At 34.4% G+C, this 18,932-nt stretch overlaps 1 protein-coding gene across 6 annotated transcripts in view; it reads left to right on the top strand.

The window, feature by feature from the left end:
- The window catches only part of LOC106868836 (multiple C2 and transmembrane domain-containing protein 1), a 296,877-nt gene that overhangs the window by 219,181 nt on the left and 58,764 nt on the right, over positions 1-18,932 (top strand). For all 6 annotated transcript variants that reach the window (XM_089351244.1, XM_089351240.1, XM_089351243.1 and 3 more), the window contains exon 3: positions 10,761-10,866. In XM_089351244.1, the coding sequence (XP_089207370.1) occupies positions 10,761-10,866 (106 nt within the window). The remainder of the gene's footprint in view (positions 1-10,760; positions 10,867-18,932) is intronic.

Raw genomic sequence — 18,932 nt, 5'->3', positions numbered from 1 at the left:
GTGACAACTATTAAATGAAAGAAGCTTAAAGAGTAATGTCTTTATTCCTCATTACCCTGCACGTGTAAGCGAAAGCAGGGTGTTGTAGTTGCTCATCTTTGTTTGTCTGTGTGTTTGCAAAATTACTGGAAAATGGCTGAAAAGATTTTCACCAAATTTGGCAGAAATACTTATTGGGTGAGTGGCTTAAACTCATTACATTTTGGCTTCATTATGTTCAAAACTGGCAGATAAGTGAATCAAAATGTTTTTTTTTTCTTTGTTGCACATGCATAAACAATAAGCAGGGGAAATAACTCTTGATGTCATTTTGTTGAAATATGAATTCGTCTGAGAATATATTTCTTTTATATGTTTGCCTTAATATATTTTAAAAATCTACAGAAGATCATTTTAATACATAATTGCTTGCTTACTTCATGCTCTTGCTTGATGGGGCTGGGATCATCACAGGTTTGTGGTTCCAGAGATGTCATCATGCATAGAACTGACCAGGTCCACCAGTACTCTCCATCACTGGTGGTCCCATGCCAGCCTCTCTGCATCCTCTCTGCATCCTCCATTGAGCCTCTTGAGATCTTCCTTAATCATGTCCAGTCATTTATTCTGAATATGTGTAATATACATGAAGCCTTGGTTTAAAAACCCAAAACACTGCTAACTTCGGAAATGGTGGGGGGGGGGGCGTTCCTAGTCCCAAGCTGGTCGGATATATGGTTAGCATTCATTCTAGCATTCTGTAGCATTCATTGAATGTTTTTGTACAATATTGATATGAAAGTAATCGTAGACGCTGTCATTATCATTATCTTACACTTTATGCACTGTAATTTTACAGTTCCTGGTTTTTTATTTTATTTCTCATTAACTATGTAATGAAACAATATTTAAGCAATGAACTGTTGTATATATGTGTGTTTGTGTATGTTCATGCATGTATATATATATGTGTGTGTGTGTATATATATATATATATAGATATATATATACATATATATATATATATATATATATATATATATATATATATATATACATGCATGTATATGTGTGTGTGTGTGTGTGTGTGTGTGTGTGTGTGTGTGTATATATATATACGTGTGTGCAAGCCTGGTGTAGCCATCTGGTTTCACCAGTCCTCAGTCAAATCGTCCAACCCATGCTAGCATGGAAAGCGGACGTTAAACGATGACGACGACGTGTGTGTGTGTATATGTATATATATATATATATATATATATAAAACAGATTCCATCACATGCCAAGGGGGAACACTAGAAGAACATGATAGCTTCTGTTACCTAGGTGACCAAGTCAGTAGCAGGGTTGGACGCTCTGAAAGTGTAACTACTACAATAATAATAGGTTGAGCAAAGTTCAGAGAGTTCCTACCTCTGCTGGTAACAAAGGACCTCTAGCTCAGTGAAAGGCAGACTGTATGATGCGTAAGGGAAGTAAAGAATGATAACAGCCATGCTACATGGCAGTGAAACATGAACTGTTGACTGCTGAGGACATGCGTAGGCTTGTAAGAAATGAAGTCAGTATGCTCTGCCGGATGTGTAATGTCAGTGTGCATGCATGACAGCACCCTGAGAGAAAAGTTGGATATAAGAAACATCAGTTGTGGTGTGCAAGAGAGACGACTGCACTTGTATTGTCATGTGATGTGTATGGATGAGGACAGCTGTGTGAAAAAGTGTTGCACTAAGACATGGAACAAGGTAGTGAAGCACAATCTTCAAATGTTGGGCCTCACAGAAGCAATGCCAATCAACCAAGACCTTTGGAAATATACCATGCTTGAGAAGACCCATCAAACCAAGTGAGATCATGGTCATGGCTGATACCTGTGTCGCATAACTGGCCTGTTAAAAGCACCCTTCAATCATTGCGTGATATGCTATGCTTCTGAAGACCTGTCAAACTGGGTGAAATCATAGTCGTAGCCAATGCTAGCGCCATCTGACAGGCACCTGTGCCAGTGGCACGTAAAAAGCACTGTTCGAGCGTTGGGCCTCATGGAGGCAGTGACATCAAGCCAAGTGAGATCATAGTCGTGGCTGATACCAGTGTCATGTAATTGGTCTGTTAAAAGTGCCCTTCATTTGTTGAATGATATGCTATGCTTGTGAAGACCTGTCAAACCCAGTGAAATCGTAGTCATGGCCAACGCTAGTACCATCTGACTGGCACCCATGCCATTCGAGCGTTGGGTCTCATGGAGGCAGCGACAGGTGACCAAGACCTTTGGTGAAACATCGTGCTTGTGTAGACCTGTCAAGCCAAGTGAGACCATAGTTGTGACCGATGTCAGTGTCAGGTCAATGGCAACCATGCCAGTGGCAAGTAAAAATCAGCCACTACACTCTCAGAGTATAGTGGCTGTTTCTATAGCATCCAGCTATAGAAATCATGCCAAATCAGATCGGAATGTAGTACAGCCCCCGCCCCCTGCCCGGCTTACCAGTTTTCAGTCAAACCATCCAACCCATGCCAGCATGGAAAGCAGATGTTAAATGATGATGATGATGATATATATATATATATATATATATATATATATGTATGTATATATACATGGAACCTGCAATTCATTTTGATCTAGAGTCTCCTGTGTGCAGTACAATAGGTGCAGTGACTGTACCCATGTGTGACCTTGATGACTTGTGTATTCAGTCAGCCGTTTGTGAGTGTATACACAACCAGAATTCAAATCTGTGATGACTTTAGTTACTACATGTTTTTCCTTGAATATTGTTTGTGCACAATAGTGCTATCATCGACTTGGCCTTGGTGCTTTGCTATTTAAGTGCCTGATTTTCTTCAATCCTGGAAATTTTATATATTCTTTTATTCTTTGCCTTTTACTTGTTTCAGTCATTTGACTATGGCCATGCTGGAGCACCACCTTTAGTCAAACAAATCGACCCAAGACTTATTCTTTGTAAGCCTAGTACTTATTCTATTGATCTCTTCTGCTGAATCGCTTAGTTATGGGGGTCATAAACGCACCAACATCAGTTGTCAAACAATGGTGGGGTGACAAACACGCACACACAAATACACACACACACACACACACACACACACACACACACACACACACACATAAAAGGCTTATTTCAGTTTCTGTCTACCAAGTTTCTGTCTATCTTTTGGATCTGATAACATAAATACCAGCTGAGCACTGGGGTCAATGTTATCAACTTACCCCCTCCCCCATAATTGCTAGTTTTGTGCCAAAATTTTAAACCAGTATAACACTCTCTCTTTCTCTCTTACTCTTATTTATTCTTTATCCATGTATCTATTTTTCTTTCATTCATCCAGTCATTGAAATATTGTTTACCAATTTATAATTTTTGACCTAGTTTCTATTCATATTCTTCAGACTGTAAATGGTATTCTAGGCTTTCAGGCATGAAATCATAGTTATTAATATTCATATTACAGCTTCCTATGTACGTTGCTGACTGTATAAAGCCAAGTTACTTTCTGGTTAATACCATCTTTATTGTTTTTACTTTCTCAAGAACTAATATCAAGTTTTAATTGACTCTTACCACAATCCAGCTTGAAGATGTTTCCATGAACATTTAATCATTTCATGAGTGTCGAAAGTTCTTTAAATGATATGGTAAAGTTGTACGATAAATGAAAATTACAAGTGAATCATAGTTTTACATATATATATATATTCTGTATATTTTCTCTGTATTTTGAACTGGGTTTGACAATATCACGTTTAGTTATCCAATTTGTCTTAAAGAACTCATCATTTCCTTAACAGCACAACACATTTCCTATGCTCCAAACATTCATCAAATGTCATTGCCGTATTACAGTGTGTGATTTGAATGAGGAATTAATTGAATTCATGATTTGCTTTAATTAAATTCGAAATTTTTAATTTAAATTTTTGTTTTTATATATATGATTTTTGATTCAAAATCATTTTGAAATTGTCTCCTTGTTTTTTTTTGTAATTTTTTTTTCTTAAAAAATATAAATAAAATAAAATTTCTGTCAATGATATGAAAGTGTGTTGGTTGAATTGTAAGATATCGGTAAAGAATTTCTAGTAGTAATTATATGTTATGTATTGATATTTTATTTCTGTTTCAAAGGTTTTTTTTTTCTCTCTACATCACTCTTCTTTCTATATATATCATTCATTCTTCTCTCTATCTCTCTCCTCTTTCCCCTCTCTGTCTCTCTCTCCCTCTGTTTCTCCTTTAATTTCAAGTATTAAAAAGATAAAGTGGTTCAGGTGTTATAGTATTGAATTATTGATCTGCAGACCATGATTAGGTATTATGACTGCTTGATGTGATTGTAGCTATGATACATTACTCAAGGCAGCAAATTCACAAATTGGTTGATAGAGTGTTGGGTAGAATACTTCACAGTATTTGTTCCAACACTCCGCACAGTGAGTTCAAATCCCAATGATGTCGGCTTAGCTTTTATCCTTTCAGGATTAATAAAAAGCTCCTTGTGGTTTCAGGTTCAGTCCTTTTGTATAGCAACTTGGGCAAGTGTATCCAACTATAACCCCAGGCTGACCAAAGTTTTGTGAATGTATTTAGCTGATCGTAAATGAAACCAGCCTGTTGCATATGCTTGTGTATGTATATATATATATATATATATACCATGGACTCTCCCATTATTGGACGACGTATGGGGGGTTTGGCAGTTTCTTGCTGAACAACCACATAGATGATTTGCTTATAGTGGTCAAATGTTTATACACAAATAGCATCACTCCCTCCAAATTGACATTACCTGTATAGGTGCACTGTGTGCCACATGTCAAATGATGAAGTGATTTCAGAACAACGTGAAATGAAGTACTTTGCTCAAGAACACAATGCCTGGTCTGGGAATCAAACCTACAATCTTGAAATTCTAAGTGCAACACCCTAACTACTAAGCCATGTGCCTTTATATATAACTCAGCCTCTTACGTCTGGCCATTTCATCATGTTGAACCATTAATTCCTACTCATTTTCTTCTCTCTCTGTTTTTTTTCGTTCTCTCTCTGCTTTATTTTTCTCTCAGTCCTTTTGGTCAAAGAATGTAGGTTCAAAACATCAAAAACGTTTCCATTCTTCTTGAGTGTTAAACTAATACACCCGCTTGTTGTTCCTTCCCCTATCTTCATCTTTTGTTTTCTGTAAGTTTGAACTCATTATCGTCATTTACTGTCTGTTGTCCATGCTGTAATGGGTTGGGCAGTTTGACCAGGGCTAGCAAGCTGGAAGGTGTACCCAACTCTTGTCTGATTTGGAATGGTTTCTATAGTTGGATGCCTTTCCTAACACCAACCACTATATATATATATATATATATATATATATATATCTGTATGTTTATTTTGACTCATGCACAAAGAGACACAAATAGACATATATTTGTGTCCCCTTGTCTTGACATCACTTGACAGTTGTAAAAGAATGTCACTGTCATACAAGTGGTTTCATTTGTTTCCAATTTTCTATGAGAAATATGCCTGGGCATGGAAAAATATTAGACATTAAACAAAGACAACAATGATGACAAATATGTCTGGATGTGGGAAAATATTACTTAGCTTGGAAACAGATGAGAGTCGCCTACAGGAAAGGCACCTAACCTTAGAAAAATCTGCCTCAGAAAATTCCTTTTGGTACAGGTGTAAGGATGGAAAAGTAGACATTAAACATTGTTGTTGTTGTGGTGGTGACGTGTGTATATGTGTGTGGGTGTTTCCTAGCTTTTGGAATTGATACACTGTATCACTAAAAGGGTTGATGTCAGGAGAATCTGGCCACAAGGCATTGCCTCAAAGACTCCTATCCAGCCTATGCATGCATACATAGAAGGACAGATGTAAAATCATCGATGGCTATGATGATGGTACAGGTCTTCATTGTTTAGATATACATACTATAGTATTATGATATGGCTTGTGTGATCTTAATGTTTAAAATGACCAGGAATATCTGTGAAGTAATATGAAGCAGTTATTCTCATATCAAATATTTTTTGTGGGTGTTTCTTTTCTCTAAAATTATTGTGTAGCTGTGTGTATGTGTGTGAGTGAGTATTAAAAAAAAATCACACAAGTCTGAGGAAATTTAAGATGGTGATTTGGCAAAAAGTCACTTCAGTTAAGTTCACAAAATGGAATGAGTTTATGTAACATGAGAAAAAAAGAAAAAACAAATTCTAGTTCAAAGAAATTTTTTTTCTTTGAGAAAGGCACTCCTTAGCTTAAAACATTAGACTTCTCCTCTCCTCATTACATGTAAATTTCATCCTATTTGTGAGCATTATATAAACATTAATATAAAGTTTAAACACTGCTTCAAGTATTGCATCATATTTGTAAACACATCACATTATTTTTATCTCATTCTAATGTAGAATCATTAGAGCTTTGGGAAAAAATGCTTTCCAATATTTACTTGCCCTATTGTGGCAAGCTGGAAGAATCATTACCACTTTGGGCAAAATGCTTGGTAGCATTTTGTCTGTCTTCGTGTTCTGAGTTCGAATTCTACCAAGGTTAACTTTGTCTTTCATCTTTTAGGGGTCGATAAAATAAGTAACAGTCAAGCACTGAGATTGATGTAATTGACTTACTCTCTCCCATGAAATTACTGGCCTTGTGCCAAAATTTAAAACCTTTGTTCTGAGTTCATATCTCACTGAGGTCAACTTTGTTTTTCATCTTTTTGAGGTTGGGAAAATAAAGTAGCAACCAAGTATGGGGGATGTGGGGAGGGTTAAGGGCATCAGCTTATCTCCTCCCACCAAATTTCAGGTCTAAAGTCTATGCCAGAAACAGCTATTATAGATAACGTAACTACTTCTTTCCAAGAATTACTTCAGATTCCAAGAATTACTTCTGCGCAATCAGGAAAAAAGAAAAAAAAAAGTTGAAAAATAAATGAAAAAGAAATAAATAAAATGAAAAATTAATTAATTACTTGAATATATAAATATCTAAGTATGTTGTTCAAAAGTATCACAGGTCAAGAGTTTAAATAAGTCTCAGGAAAAATAATTATACAAATCTGAAGAACAAAACTAAAACAAAAAAAAAAAAAATCAACTCTGGTGCAATAATATATAAAAAAAAGTATAAAAATGTAAAAAAAAAAACATTCTCAGTGAGGTGGATCAGAGTGTTCTTTTATATTTTTGACATTTAGTTTTATATGATCGGTCGTTTGAAATAAATTATTCTTCAGGTTAAATATCAATGGTTATCATTCGCTCAATGAAAATGTTGATATTAGTGGGAGTTGAAATGTCACGAGCTGTGTATAAAATGTGTAAGCTTTCATATGTAGTTTTATTTTATATATTGTATTTAAAGGTTAAAGAAATTTTGAAAACCTTCTTTTATTGATACTGCAATGCACTTGACTTTTAAACATTACTGTATTAATTTTTAAGAATTTGTAGTTATGAGATATAAGTTGTTTTGTTTATATTTATATTATAAATTAGTGATTGCTAATTAATGACATCATCATCATCATCACCATTGGTTTTACATCCACTTTTCTATACTTGCATGGGTCAGATGGAATTTCATTGCTGTAGATTTTCTAAAGCCTGATGCCCTTCTTGTCTCCAAGAGAAAGGGTATTTATCCATGATTGCACATGGTTTCATGGGTTAAAAATTTGACATCATTCGTATGATAGTGGGGCCCATTTATAACTGTTACATAATGTCAAGACCAGGAGGCATTCCCTACCCAGGGGCACATATACACACACACACATACATACATACATACATACATACATACATACATACATACACTTAGAATAGAGAATCTTGAAGCGGGTGATAAAGTTATGAATAACAGGATGTTAATATTGCGTTGAAAAAATGTCTCTGGATAGAAAAAGGTGAAGGCTGCTCATGGATAACAGCCTACATGTCCTGTAGATATGACAGGCATTCTATGATTTCATAAGCCAGGAATTACTGAAGATGTGCTCTCTGCTAGCAGGAAGAATAATTAAATAGTTTTAAAATAAACATTAGATTCTTTGGGCAGTAAATTTAATATGCTTTCTGCTATAGGTACAAAGCCTGGAATTTTGGTGCGACAGGGTAAGTCGATTACATTGACTCCAGTGCTCAACTGGTACTTATGTGATCGAGCTCGGAAGAATGAAAGGCAAAGTTGACCTTGGCGGAATTTGAACTCAAGAATTTGATGTCAGGTGTAGGCATGACTGTGTGGTTAAGATGTTTGCTTCCCAACCACATGCTTTCAGGTTCTGTTCCATGGGCTGCCTTTGACTTTTTTCTATTCAAAAGGGCATTTTCAACTCCAATATTTACATATTATTTAATGCTTTACCCTCTTTGAAATCCACTATTCTATAAAAGAATTATTTCATGTTCCCTCAAAAGTTTATAAATCCTTATGACATCAACATAATTGATATATATATATATATATAATCAATACACGGTGACTGCTTATAAGCTTTAAAGCTTATAAAAAATACAATTATTTACAGAATTGTAAAATTCGGTATACTTATCAAATCATTGTAGAAATCACACATGCTACTTTGTTTATAAAAAAACAACTCTATGAAATGATGGTTCTTAATCTGATGGGAAGTAGTAGGTGGGTACGTTGGTGTAAATTGTAGCACATTTGTTGCAAAAAACATAGAGGCGTGAGTCTGAGCCACACATGTATGAAAAACCCACTTTTTTTCTGTTGAGGGCTTATATGCCCCCAATATTAGACTATTTTAAGGGTGGCGAGCTATCAAAATCATTAGTACACCGGGCGAAATGCTTAGCGGTTTTTCATCTGCCATTACGCTCTGAGTTCAAACTCCGCCGAGGTCGACTTTGCCTTTTACCCTTTCGGGGTCGATTAAATAAGTACCAGTTACGCATTGGGGTCGGTGTAATCAACTTAAACCCTATGTTTAGCCCCCTGTGGGCAATAAAGAATTAAATATTAGACTATTTTCTTTAGTTAATACACAATGACTGCTTCTAAGTTTTAAATCTTACAAAAATATTATAATTATATACATATATAATAGATAGATAGATAGATAGATAGTTATGTTATGAACTCTCCTGTCATTAGATGATGGATGAAATTTTTGCAATTTCTTGCTGAACAACCACACAGATGATTTGTTTATAGAGCTTAAATATTTGTGTTCACATAAGCTCACTCCCTCCATCAAACTGACATTATCTGTATAGGTTGCATAACTGTGCCACATGTCTGATGTTGAAAAGACTGCAGAGCAACGTGAAATGAAATGTTTTGCTCAAGAATAACAATGTGTTGTCCAGTCCAGGAATCGAAGCCACAGTCTAGTGATTATGAGTACAACACCCTAACCACTAGGCTATGTGCCTTCACATATATACATGTGTGTGTTGGGTGGGGGTGGGGGGCTACTTTTGATTTCCATCTACCAAATCCACTTACAAGTCTTTGGTTGGCCTGAGGCCATTGTAGAAAACACATGGTGCTGTCAAGTAAAACTGAACCCAAAATCACATGGTTGGCAAGCAGACTTCTTAACCACACAGCCATGCCTTTACACCTTGCCAGTCCTGCACTTTACATCACAATATTAAATTCACTGCCCAAAATATCTGATCTTTAAATTAAAATTGTTTGAATCATTCTTCCTGCAACTAGTTCACTCATTTTTAGTAATTGTGGCTTCCAAAAGATAGTTGACTAAAATATGATTTTATTTGAGTTACCTTTCTTGTTTATTGTTAGATTTTAAACATTCCTTACGAGACCTTTTGTCTACTGATTGCATTAATATTCCTTGTTGTTCAGTTGAAGTTTTTGAATTTCATACATCATTTATGTGAGTCCTGACAGCATGTGTATTTAATATGCAGAATGCTCCCTTGGGGGTACTTTCCTTTTAAACATATTATTGACTTCACTGTAGATGTTGTCAAACATAATTCTTCTTGATATAGTTTATACTGTACTGTTTGACCTGAAAATAAGGATTGTGATCAATTGTTATTTAGATGCTTAATCTTTAGAGGCACCACTTCTATTTGTCTGTCTATGCATGTATGTATGTATGTGTGTATGGGGGCGGGGGGTACCTTCAGTAATTTAATTCAGAAAATGTTGGGAGAGGCTCTGCGATAGATAATAATTAAATCTCTCTCAGATGACCAGCTGTTATCTGCCAAAGAATATTGGATACTATGGGCCAAGATACCTAAAAAAAACCCAAAAAACAAAGGCAGGAGGGTCATAGCTGGAACATCTGATCATAGGCCTGTTCTACGAGGGCTTACTTTGGGGTTAAACAACAACTAGTTGTAAAATGTCTACTTTTGTTTCTTTTTTATAGAAAATTATCCAAACTTGCAGAGTTACACAACCTATGCAAGCGTGCACACACATAAACACAAACACACACATATGCACACACACACATACATACACACACACTATCAAAATATAACAATTTTTGTTATCACTCCTAAAATCTAGAAACTAAATTGAACATCTGTGTTTTCGTACAAGGAAACTGTTATTTTTGGAAAACAAATTTAACTCCTGCCCAATTTCTTCTTCAATTAGAACCATTCCACTTCACATCATTAATACTATTAGGAAATACATTATTGTCAGAATTCTCTCGTTTCCTCCCTCCAGGCTCCATGCCAATATAAGAAGCCATTATTATAATCAGATTTATTCTATCTGTTTTTCCAGGAAGGTTCATCTCGACAACATCAAAGCAACCTTTTGCAGCATCCATTCTTTCAACTTGTTGTACTACTCCAAGAAGGAAGAGATCTTGTAATACGTGATAGTTGTGGTAAGTCTTTCCATTGAAATTTTTTATTATATTTTTTCTTTTACATTTAGCTATATATTTATTAGGGGAATCAACAATTGTGAGACTCGCAAATAGTTGTCATTCTTATTAACAAACAATTGTGAGAGACTTGCAAATAGTTGTCATTCTAATTAATAAACAATTGTTTGATGCAGTAAAATACATATATTCGTGTGTTCTTTTGAACTGAGGAAATTTCAAATTGATAACATCTAAGGTGTTTTAATTTTTATGCAAACAAAATAATAAATGATGTCAGATTTTTGCTAATGGTAGGTTATGAGTGAATAAATTTAAAAAAATTTCAACAATTGAATTTGAAATTTTAACATGAACTGCCACTGAATTTATGAAAAAAAAAAATGATATTCACATAAAAAAAAAGTGTGCAGTTATTTTTTTTTTCCATTTCAAGTTTTAATTCATTTTCAGTTTAGAAAAGAAATTAAATATTTTATCCCTTTTTATATGTTAATATGTATGTACACAAAATGAATGGGGAAAAATTTTGAATCAAAACACCCCCTCTTAGTTTAACCCTTTAACATTCAGATTACTCTGCCAAATGTAATACTTATTCATTTACATTGTTTTGCATTAATTATGGATTATTCTGTAGCTTTGAAATTTTGATGATGTAACTGTTTATGTTTTGGATGACATTGTTGGGTAGGTATGAGACGCTAGATCTGGATAGTTTAAACATAAAACTAGATATAGATGGTTTAAATGCTAAAGGGTTAAACTGCAAAGGATAATGGTTATGCTGGGGTTCATGTTTTAGCTTGCTAGTACCTAACTTTTTGTCGATGTTTCTACATCCTATGCAAGTGTACATGTGTGTATGTGTGTGTGCAGATGTGTGCCTGTAAATTTACTTAAACTGGCAGAGGAGGAAGTCTTCTAAAAACTGTTATCTCGTAATTGTCAAGTGTTTGGGGAAACTTAGCAGCCAAATAATCTTGCTTTTTGTTTAACCCTTAAACACTCAGATTACTGTCAAATGCATTGCTTATTTATTCATATTCTTTTGAATTAAGCATGTATTAAATTATGGCTTCAAGATTCTGATGATGTAATTGTTTAGTTTTAGAATGACATTCTAGGGCAGATGTGAGAGGCTGGTTCTGACTGGTTTGAACATAAAATGGGTTTGAACATAAAATATTTGGGCCAGATATGGTCAGTTTAAATGCTTAAGGGTTAAATATTTACACTTAAAACATCAACCATTGCTAAGACAAAACCTATGAGGGTATCTCTTATATTAGTGGTTTCTAACATAGTTCTGTGACACACTGGTGTGCCATGAGATGTAGCTTGGGGTATGACAAAAATAGAAACATTATGTCTAAAAGAACATGCAAAATACAAACTGAAATTTTAAATATAAGTTTTAATATATAATTCAGAATATAACTGTAAGCATGTCAACCAAACTAAACTCAGAATAGAAGTGAGGGAGTGGTTTGTGGTTTCTGTTTTTTATGCGGTCATTTGCATACAGTGCATAAAAAGTAAAATGAAAATTTAAAAATCAGTTATGATTTTGATCATAAGACTTAAAATAAATAATAAAACAAATTAAGTTGCTAATAGAAAACAAGTAAATTTTCAATTGCACAATCATTTTCATTTTTACTAATCAAATTAAAATTATTTTGAATGTAAATATTCTCTACGTCAAAAGAAAAAAAAATTTCAATTAATAATTGGTATGACTAATTTTAGTCCCTTAAATTGTTTTTTCTTCCTTTTTTTTTTTTGACTGATGATTCTACCATTTCATGTTTCTTCAGTTACTTCTCCTCATCTGTTAATCATAAATGTCTTTAAATCAGGAACCATTTTAAATTTCTTTCCGTTTAATCCAATTTTCAAAATTTCCCTTAAACTACCAAAGGGGTTCATATCAGCTGATTGAGAAGGCGAGGGTAATATATTTATCTGTTTTAGATCAAGATAATCTCGAGCCTACTAGCACATGCTTTGGGTCATTGTCATGTTCGAATTTAACTCTTTAGTATTCAGATTATTCTGTCAAATATAATGCTTGTTTATTCACATTGTCTTCAATTAATCATACCTTTTGATAAACATTTTTACACACTCAGAATTGCTGAAGCATGGAATAAACTATCTGCATCAGTCTTTAGCTGTCAAGACATTACATCCTTCAAAACTTCCATGCTTCCTGAAATTCACCAATAGTACACCTGATGCCCCCCCCCCATTTCTTTTTCTTCCTTACTTTTTTTTCTCCTCTTAAAAGACATTTTCACTGTTCACTTCCCGTTCATATTCTGTGTATTTTTCATGCAGTTTTGGTTACTTTTTCTGATAAGTTGTAGAGTACCTGAGCACTATATACAATAAGTTCATTATTATTATACTTACATGAGATTTCGATGATATATTTGTTTAATTTTAGAATGACATTGCAGGGTAGTTGTGAGAGGTCTGATGTGGCCAATTTGAACCCAAAACAGGTAGATTATTTAGGTCTGCTTTGGCCAGTTTGTTTGCTAAAGGTAAAACACCCTAAAATTAAACTTCTGAGCAGATTGCGATAGATTGTGGATTACAATATCAATATTCTGAAATGGCTCTCATCTATAATGTAAGTAATCATATAGCTCCTCTACAGCAAGAAACCTGTTTTTTTTTTAGCCCTTTCTCTTAACTCCACTTAGTTGAATGGGATCTTAGTCTTGCAAGTTCCATGATGACCTCACTAGTACTGGTGCCATGAAAAAAAAAAAGCACTCAATACACACTGTAAAGCAGTTGAAATTGGAATTAGGAAGAACATCCAGCCATAGAAACTCTGCCAAAGTAGACATTGGAGCATGATGCAATCCTTGGACCTATCAGATCCTGTCAAACCATCTAACCCATACCAGTGGGGATCATGAACGTTAGATAAGGGAAATGAAGGATAACAATGATGATGCATCCATTGTGCCATTCTTGAATGTTAACTGCCCAAGACAAGTATATTTAGTCATACAACGGATAAGTTTATTTATTAAGAAGAAACATAGCAGTGGTGATTGTGAATCTGAAAGTGAACATTCCTCAAAAGCAATAAGGCTTAACTATTTAATCAAATGTAATGCTTATTTATTCACATTGATTTGATTTAGACATGCATTACTTTGTAGCATTGAGATTTCATTGACATGATTGTTTATATCTAGAATAAAATTATAGGGTAATCCCAGATCTGGCCAGTTTGAAGATTAAAAAAAAGGTAGCTTTCGGCTTGACATGGCTAATTTAAATGCTAAAGGGTTAATGTTAATAAGATGAAGGTATGGCTCAGTCATTGATATTGCAATAGATATTTAAATTTTGGCCTTGTTTGGATTGCAAATGATGATCAACATTTTTCACTGTATATTGTGTGTAGCTAAAAAAAATGTCGAATGAAGCCATGGATACCAAACAAGTTAAGAATATATTTATATTTTACATCTAAATAGCCATATCTTCAAGGAAAAGATTTAAACTATTTCCAAAGAAAACCAATGTATTCAATCAAAAGAGACTATTTGGAAAAGGTTAACAGTTTTAGAAAACTTAAACCACTTTTGTTGAGATAGCTGAAATGATTGTGTGTGTGTACACATGCACACATACAAGCACTTACACACATACGTACAAGCACTCCCTCTCTCACTCTCTCACACACACACACAAGCAGACACACACACACATACATGCACACATACAAGCACTCACACGTGCACACATACAAGCATTCACACACACATGCACACGTGGAAACACTTACACACAAACACACTTTCTCTCTCTCTCACTCATTTCACACTTTACTTGAATCAATTATTTTCCCCACCTGCAGAAAGCTGGTTAAAACAGTGTTGGGGAAATGAATCAGAACAAGGCATAATCACAATAATCCTCTCAGATAATACGATACATTGACAAATAGTGGATCCATCAGCAGATATGGAAGAAAATAGATGAAATAGATTTTAAAATACAGAATTCACTTTGTAAGCTGACAAAGCTATTGGCATTAAATAACAAATCTTAAATACTTACATTTATTAATTTTATTGAGATAGAGATTAAAAAAATAATAAATTGTAAATAAGGTTTTATTTCATTTTACTTTATTCAATTTGGAGATGTACTTGCCATGTGAATGATTTGGTCTGAGACCACGTGTTGAAACTAAAATGATTGCAGCATAGAGGATATGTATTAATTAGCCATTCAGAAACACACAAACACTGTTAACTTCATGTAAACACGTTTTGTTTGTAACATGGTGTCAAAATCTTTGTCGCACGGATTGTGATCTGGTCACTCACAAGAAATGCAGTATAGCCTTGTCAGTAATCAGGTTGCAGTTTGTGCAAAGAAAATTTTGACATCATCAGCAGCAGCATCAACATTTAACGCCTGTTTTCCATGCTGGCATGAGTTGGAACAACTTGACAAGAACCGGAAAGACCATGGCCTGCACCAGGTTCCATATTCTATTTTGACTTGGTTTCTATGGTCAGATGTCCTTCCTAATGCCAACCACTTTACAGAGTGTACTGGGTGCTTTTTATATGGCACCAACACCAGTACTTTTTATGTGGCACCACCACCAGTGCTTTTTACATGGCACCAGCACCCATACCAATGTTTTGTATGTGGCACATGTTTTAGGATCTCAATTCTGTTGCAGTGGGCAGGTCTTGAGCACAGCAACGTGCCACATATCTCGGTCCTCTGTCATCTTCTTTGTAAGGCTCAGCGTCTTGAGATCGGCCTTCAATACTTTGCCCCAAATGATAAATGTTTAAGTGAAGTCTTCATGCATTTTGAATGGCTAACACATGTCTCCCATGCTATAGTCATATTTATTTATTGCTGCTTTAACATTATTGCTACTTTAACATTATTGCTACTTTAACATGCTACAGTCATATTTATTTGTTACTGCTTTACAGCTCAGGCTGTAAAGATGGCTTCAATAGTTTATCTTCATACTTTGGAAAATAGAATTTTTTTTTATGCAAGTCATGCATTAGAATTTATACTGATGGGGCTCCATCTTTGGTAGGTTCTTTAAGAGGTTTTCTCTTGCTAAAATAGCAAAATTCCAATGTTAAACATATTTATTGCTTCTGTGTAGGGATACATGTTACAAAAATATGTGCGGTTTAATGGAAAATGTATTAAAATGGCTAATTTCAATAAAAACAAACCATTGAAGACTTGTTTATTTGAAGAAATTCATATCAATAGGGATTCACAGCATATGTTCTTAATTTTACACTCAGGCAGCTGTCAAGAGGTAAAATTGTGTACATGAACTCAAGGAATAGTTGTATTATTTGAAGATGTAAAAGAAATGCTTTTGTTAGTGTCTTTAACGATAAGTTTGGATTTTGAGATAGCAATATTTAACTGACATGATTTTGTACATCTTGATAGTAGTTTGTCCAACACAGAGAACATTTTAGAAAATAATAGCAATTTTGTAAATTAGGACTAAAGATAGTATATTTGAAATGTTTTCCTTAATATGTAAAACCAACATAAAAAGGAATGATTTTACTGTAGTTGAACATTTGACATTCCTGGTAGACTTATTAAGCTTCTATTTTCTATTGTCTAAACATAGATCATTATGACTGTATTCAAAACCCTTTTAAAAACATTTCATCTGTGGTTGGTTTGAAATTATCTTCAAGATGAAGAATTGGCTTCTTGGAATTTCTGTACATTTTAATTTACTTTAATTTTCAGATACTCTTTTGCTTAAAAATTTGTAAGATGTATATACTCACTTCTTGATTTTATACCTTTTAACCCTTTTAATGCAAACCTGTCTAAAGCCACCTTTGGCTCAATAACACAAACTTGCTTTTTTAAAGTGATGTAAACTAAGATCTTCCATCAAATTTTCATTTTAATTTATGTTAATCTATGTCCCAAACACAAACTTAATAATAGCAAAATAATATTTTACTAAATTCCTCATTATTTTTAAAAATGAAGTGAAACAATGGCAGTGTGTGTTAACAAAAATATGCTAATAAAACTGTTAACAGAAAACAAAATTCAACACAAACCTTCAAGGAAACTTTTTACTAATGCTCCTTGGTAGAAATAAGTCTTCTTTTATATTTATTTTCTCATTAAGTGTTCTCATATAGGTTTCATATGATCTGAACAAAATCCAATCCAACACTGTGTTGAATTTTGTTGTTTGTCATCAGGTCAGCCTTGATCCAACTGACCGACAATCAAACAAGTTTTAACTATACTCATTTTGTCTTCTTTCCAGACTTAATATTTCTAGAACTACATTATACAACAGTGTGTTCTTTCATTTCTTAAACAGGTAGGTTGTGATCTGAGAGATATTTACTGCTGTTTCTACATGGTTGAATGACCACATAGAGGGTCTCTTGGTTTAGGTCAGGTTTTGTTTTTAGTCAAGTGTATTTTTGTTAATGTAAGCAGTGTCCCCCTCCCCCTATTAATGGATCTGCAAACAAGAAGCAAGTGACTTTGTATTATATGTGACAAATAATATTATATATGACAAATAAATATTATCTGATAATAAAACTAAATTGATGGTACCCATGTTATGGTACCACTTTCTATATCCAATGAGTGCAGATTTGAAAACAAGTATCTACACTTACCTATTTACTCACAATGTGAAGGCACGTGGCTTAGTGGTTAGGGTATTTGGCTCACAATCGTAAGGTTGTGAGTTCAATTCCCGGTGACACATTGTGTCCTTGAGTAAGACACTTTATTTCACATTGCTCCAGTCTGCTCAGCTGGCAAAAATGAGTAGTACCTGCATTTCAAAGGGCTGGCCTTGTCACACTCTGTGTCACGCTGAATCTCCCTGAGAGCTATGTTAAGGGTACGCATCTCTGTGGAGTGTTCAGCCACAAACACATTAATTTCACAAGCAGGCTGTTCTGTTGATTGGATCAACTGGAACCCTATTCCTTGTAATTGACAGAGTGCCAGTTAACTCACTAAAGATAGCTAGAGGACAAAACTAGAAGGTATGGTGCCGGTGGCACGTAAAAGCACCCACTACACTCTCGGAGTGGTTGGCGTTAGGAAGGGCATCCAACTGTAGAAACTCTGCCAAATCAGATTGGAACCTGGTGTAGCCATCTGGTTTGCCAGTCCTCAGTCAAATCGTCCAACCCATGCTAGCATGGAAGGTGGACGTTAAACGATGGTGATGATGATGAATGCAATTAAGGTGGAAAGCTGGCACAGAATCGTTAGCATGCTCGACAAAATGCTTAACGGTATTTTGCCCATCTTTACATTCTGAGTTCAAATTCCGCCAAGGTAGATTTTCCCTTTCATCCTTTCAGGGTCAATAAATTAAGTACCAGTGAAACACTGGGGTCGATGTAATTTACAAGCTCCACCTCCCCCAAAGTTTCAGGCCTTGTGCCTTTAGTAGAAAGGATTATTACATAATGCGGTAAAGAAATATGTGTTTGATATTTGTTATGTTTACACATACATATTTCAGTGAGCAAGAGGCAAACTTGGCACCATTTAAATTGTCGCAGCCTTGACTGGTAAACAAGAGGCAGGTGGATTTTTTTTTTTTTGTAAATAAATAGGTTAATGAGTTGGAGAATTATAAATGATGTTTTGCTAGGTTCCTTTACATTCAAAGTTCAAATCCCAACAGGATTGTCTGCGCTTTCATCTTTGTAGATTCAATAAAGTAATTGCCTGTTACATACTAGATTGGATTCAATTGTATATACATATATCCCATAAACTTTTGGCATTTGGCCCAAACTAAAAATCTATACTCTCAAGAATGGATAGCATGAAACTATACAGTGTGTTTGTACATGTACACACGTGTGTGTTTGTGTATGTGTATGTATATATATATATATATGTGTGTATATATATATATATTTATGTGTGTATATATATATTTGTGTGTGTATATATATATATATATGTATGTATATTTATGTGTGTGTATATATATATATATTTGTGAAAGT

The sequence above is a fragment of the Octopus bimaculoides genome, chromosome 4, assembly GCF_046866305.1.
Source record: "Octopus bimaculoides isolate indiv1 chromosome 4, ASM4686630v1, whole genome shotgun sequence".
NCBI lineage: Eukaryota > Metazoa > Mollusca > Cephalopoda > Octopoda > Octopodidae > Octopus > Octopus bimaculoides.
This window is presented reverse-complemented; position numbering and strand designations above follow the sequence as displayed.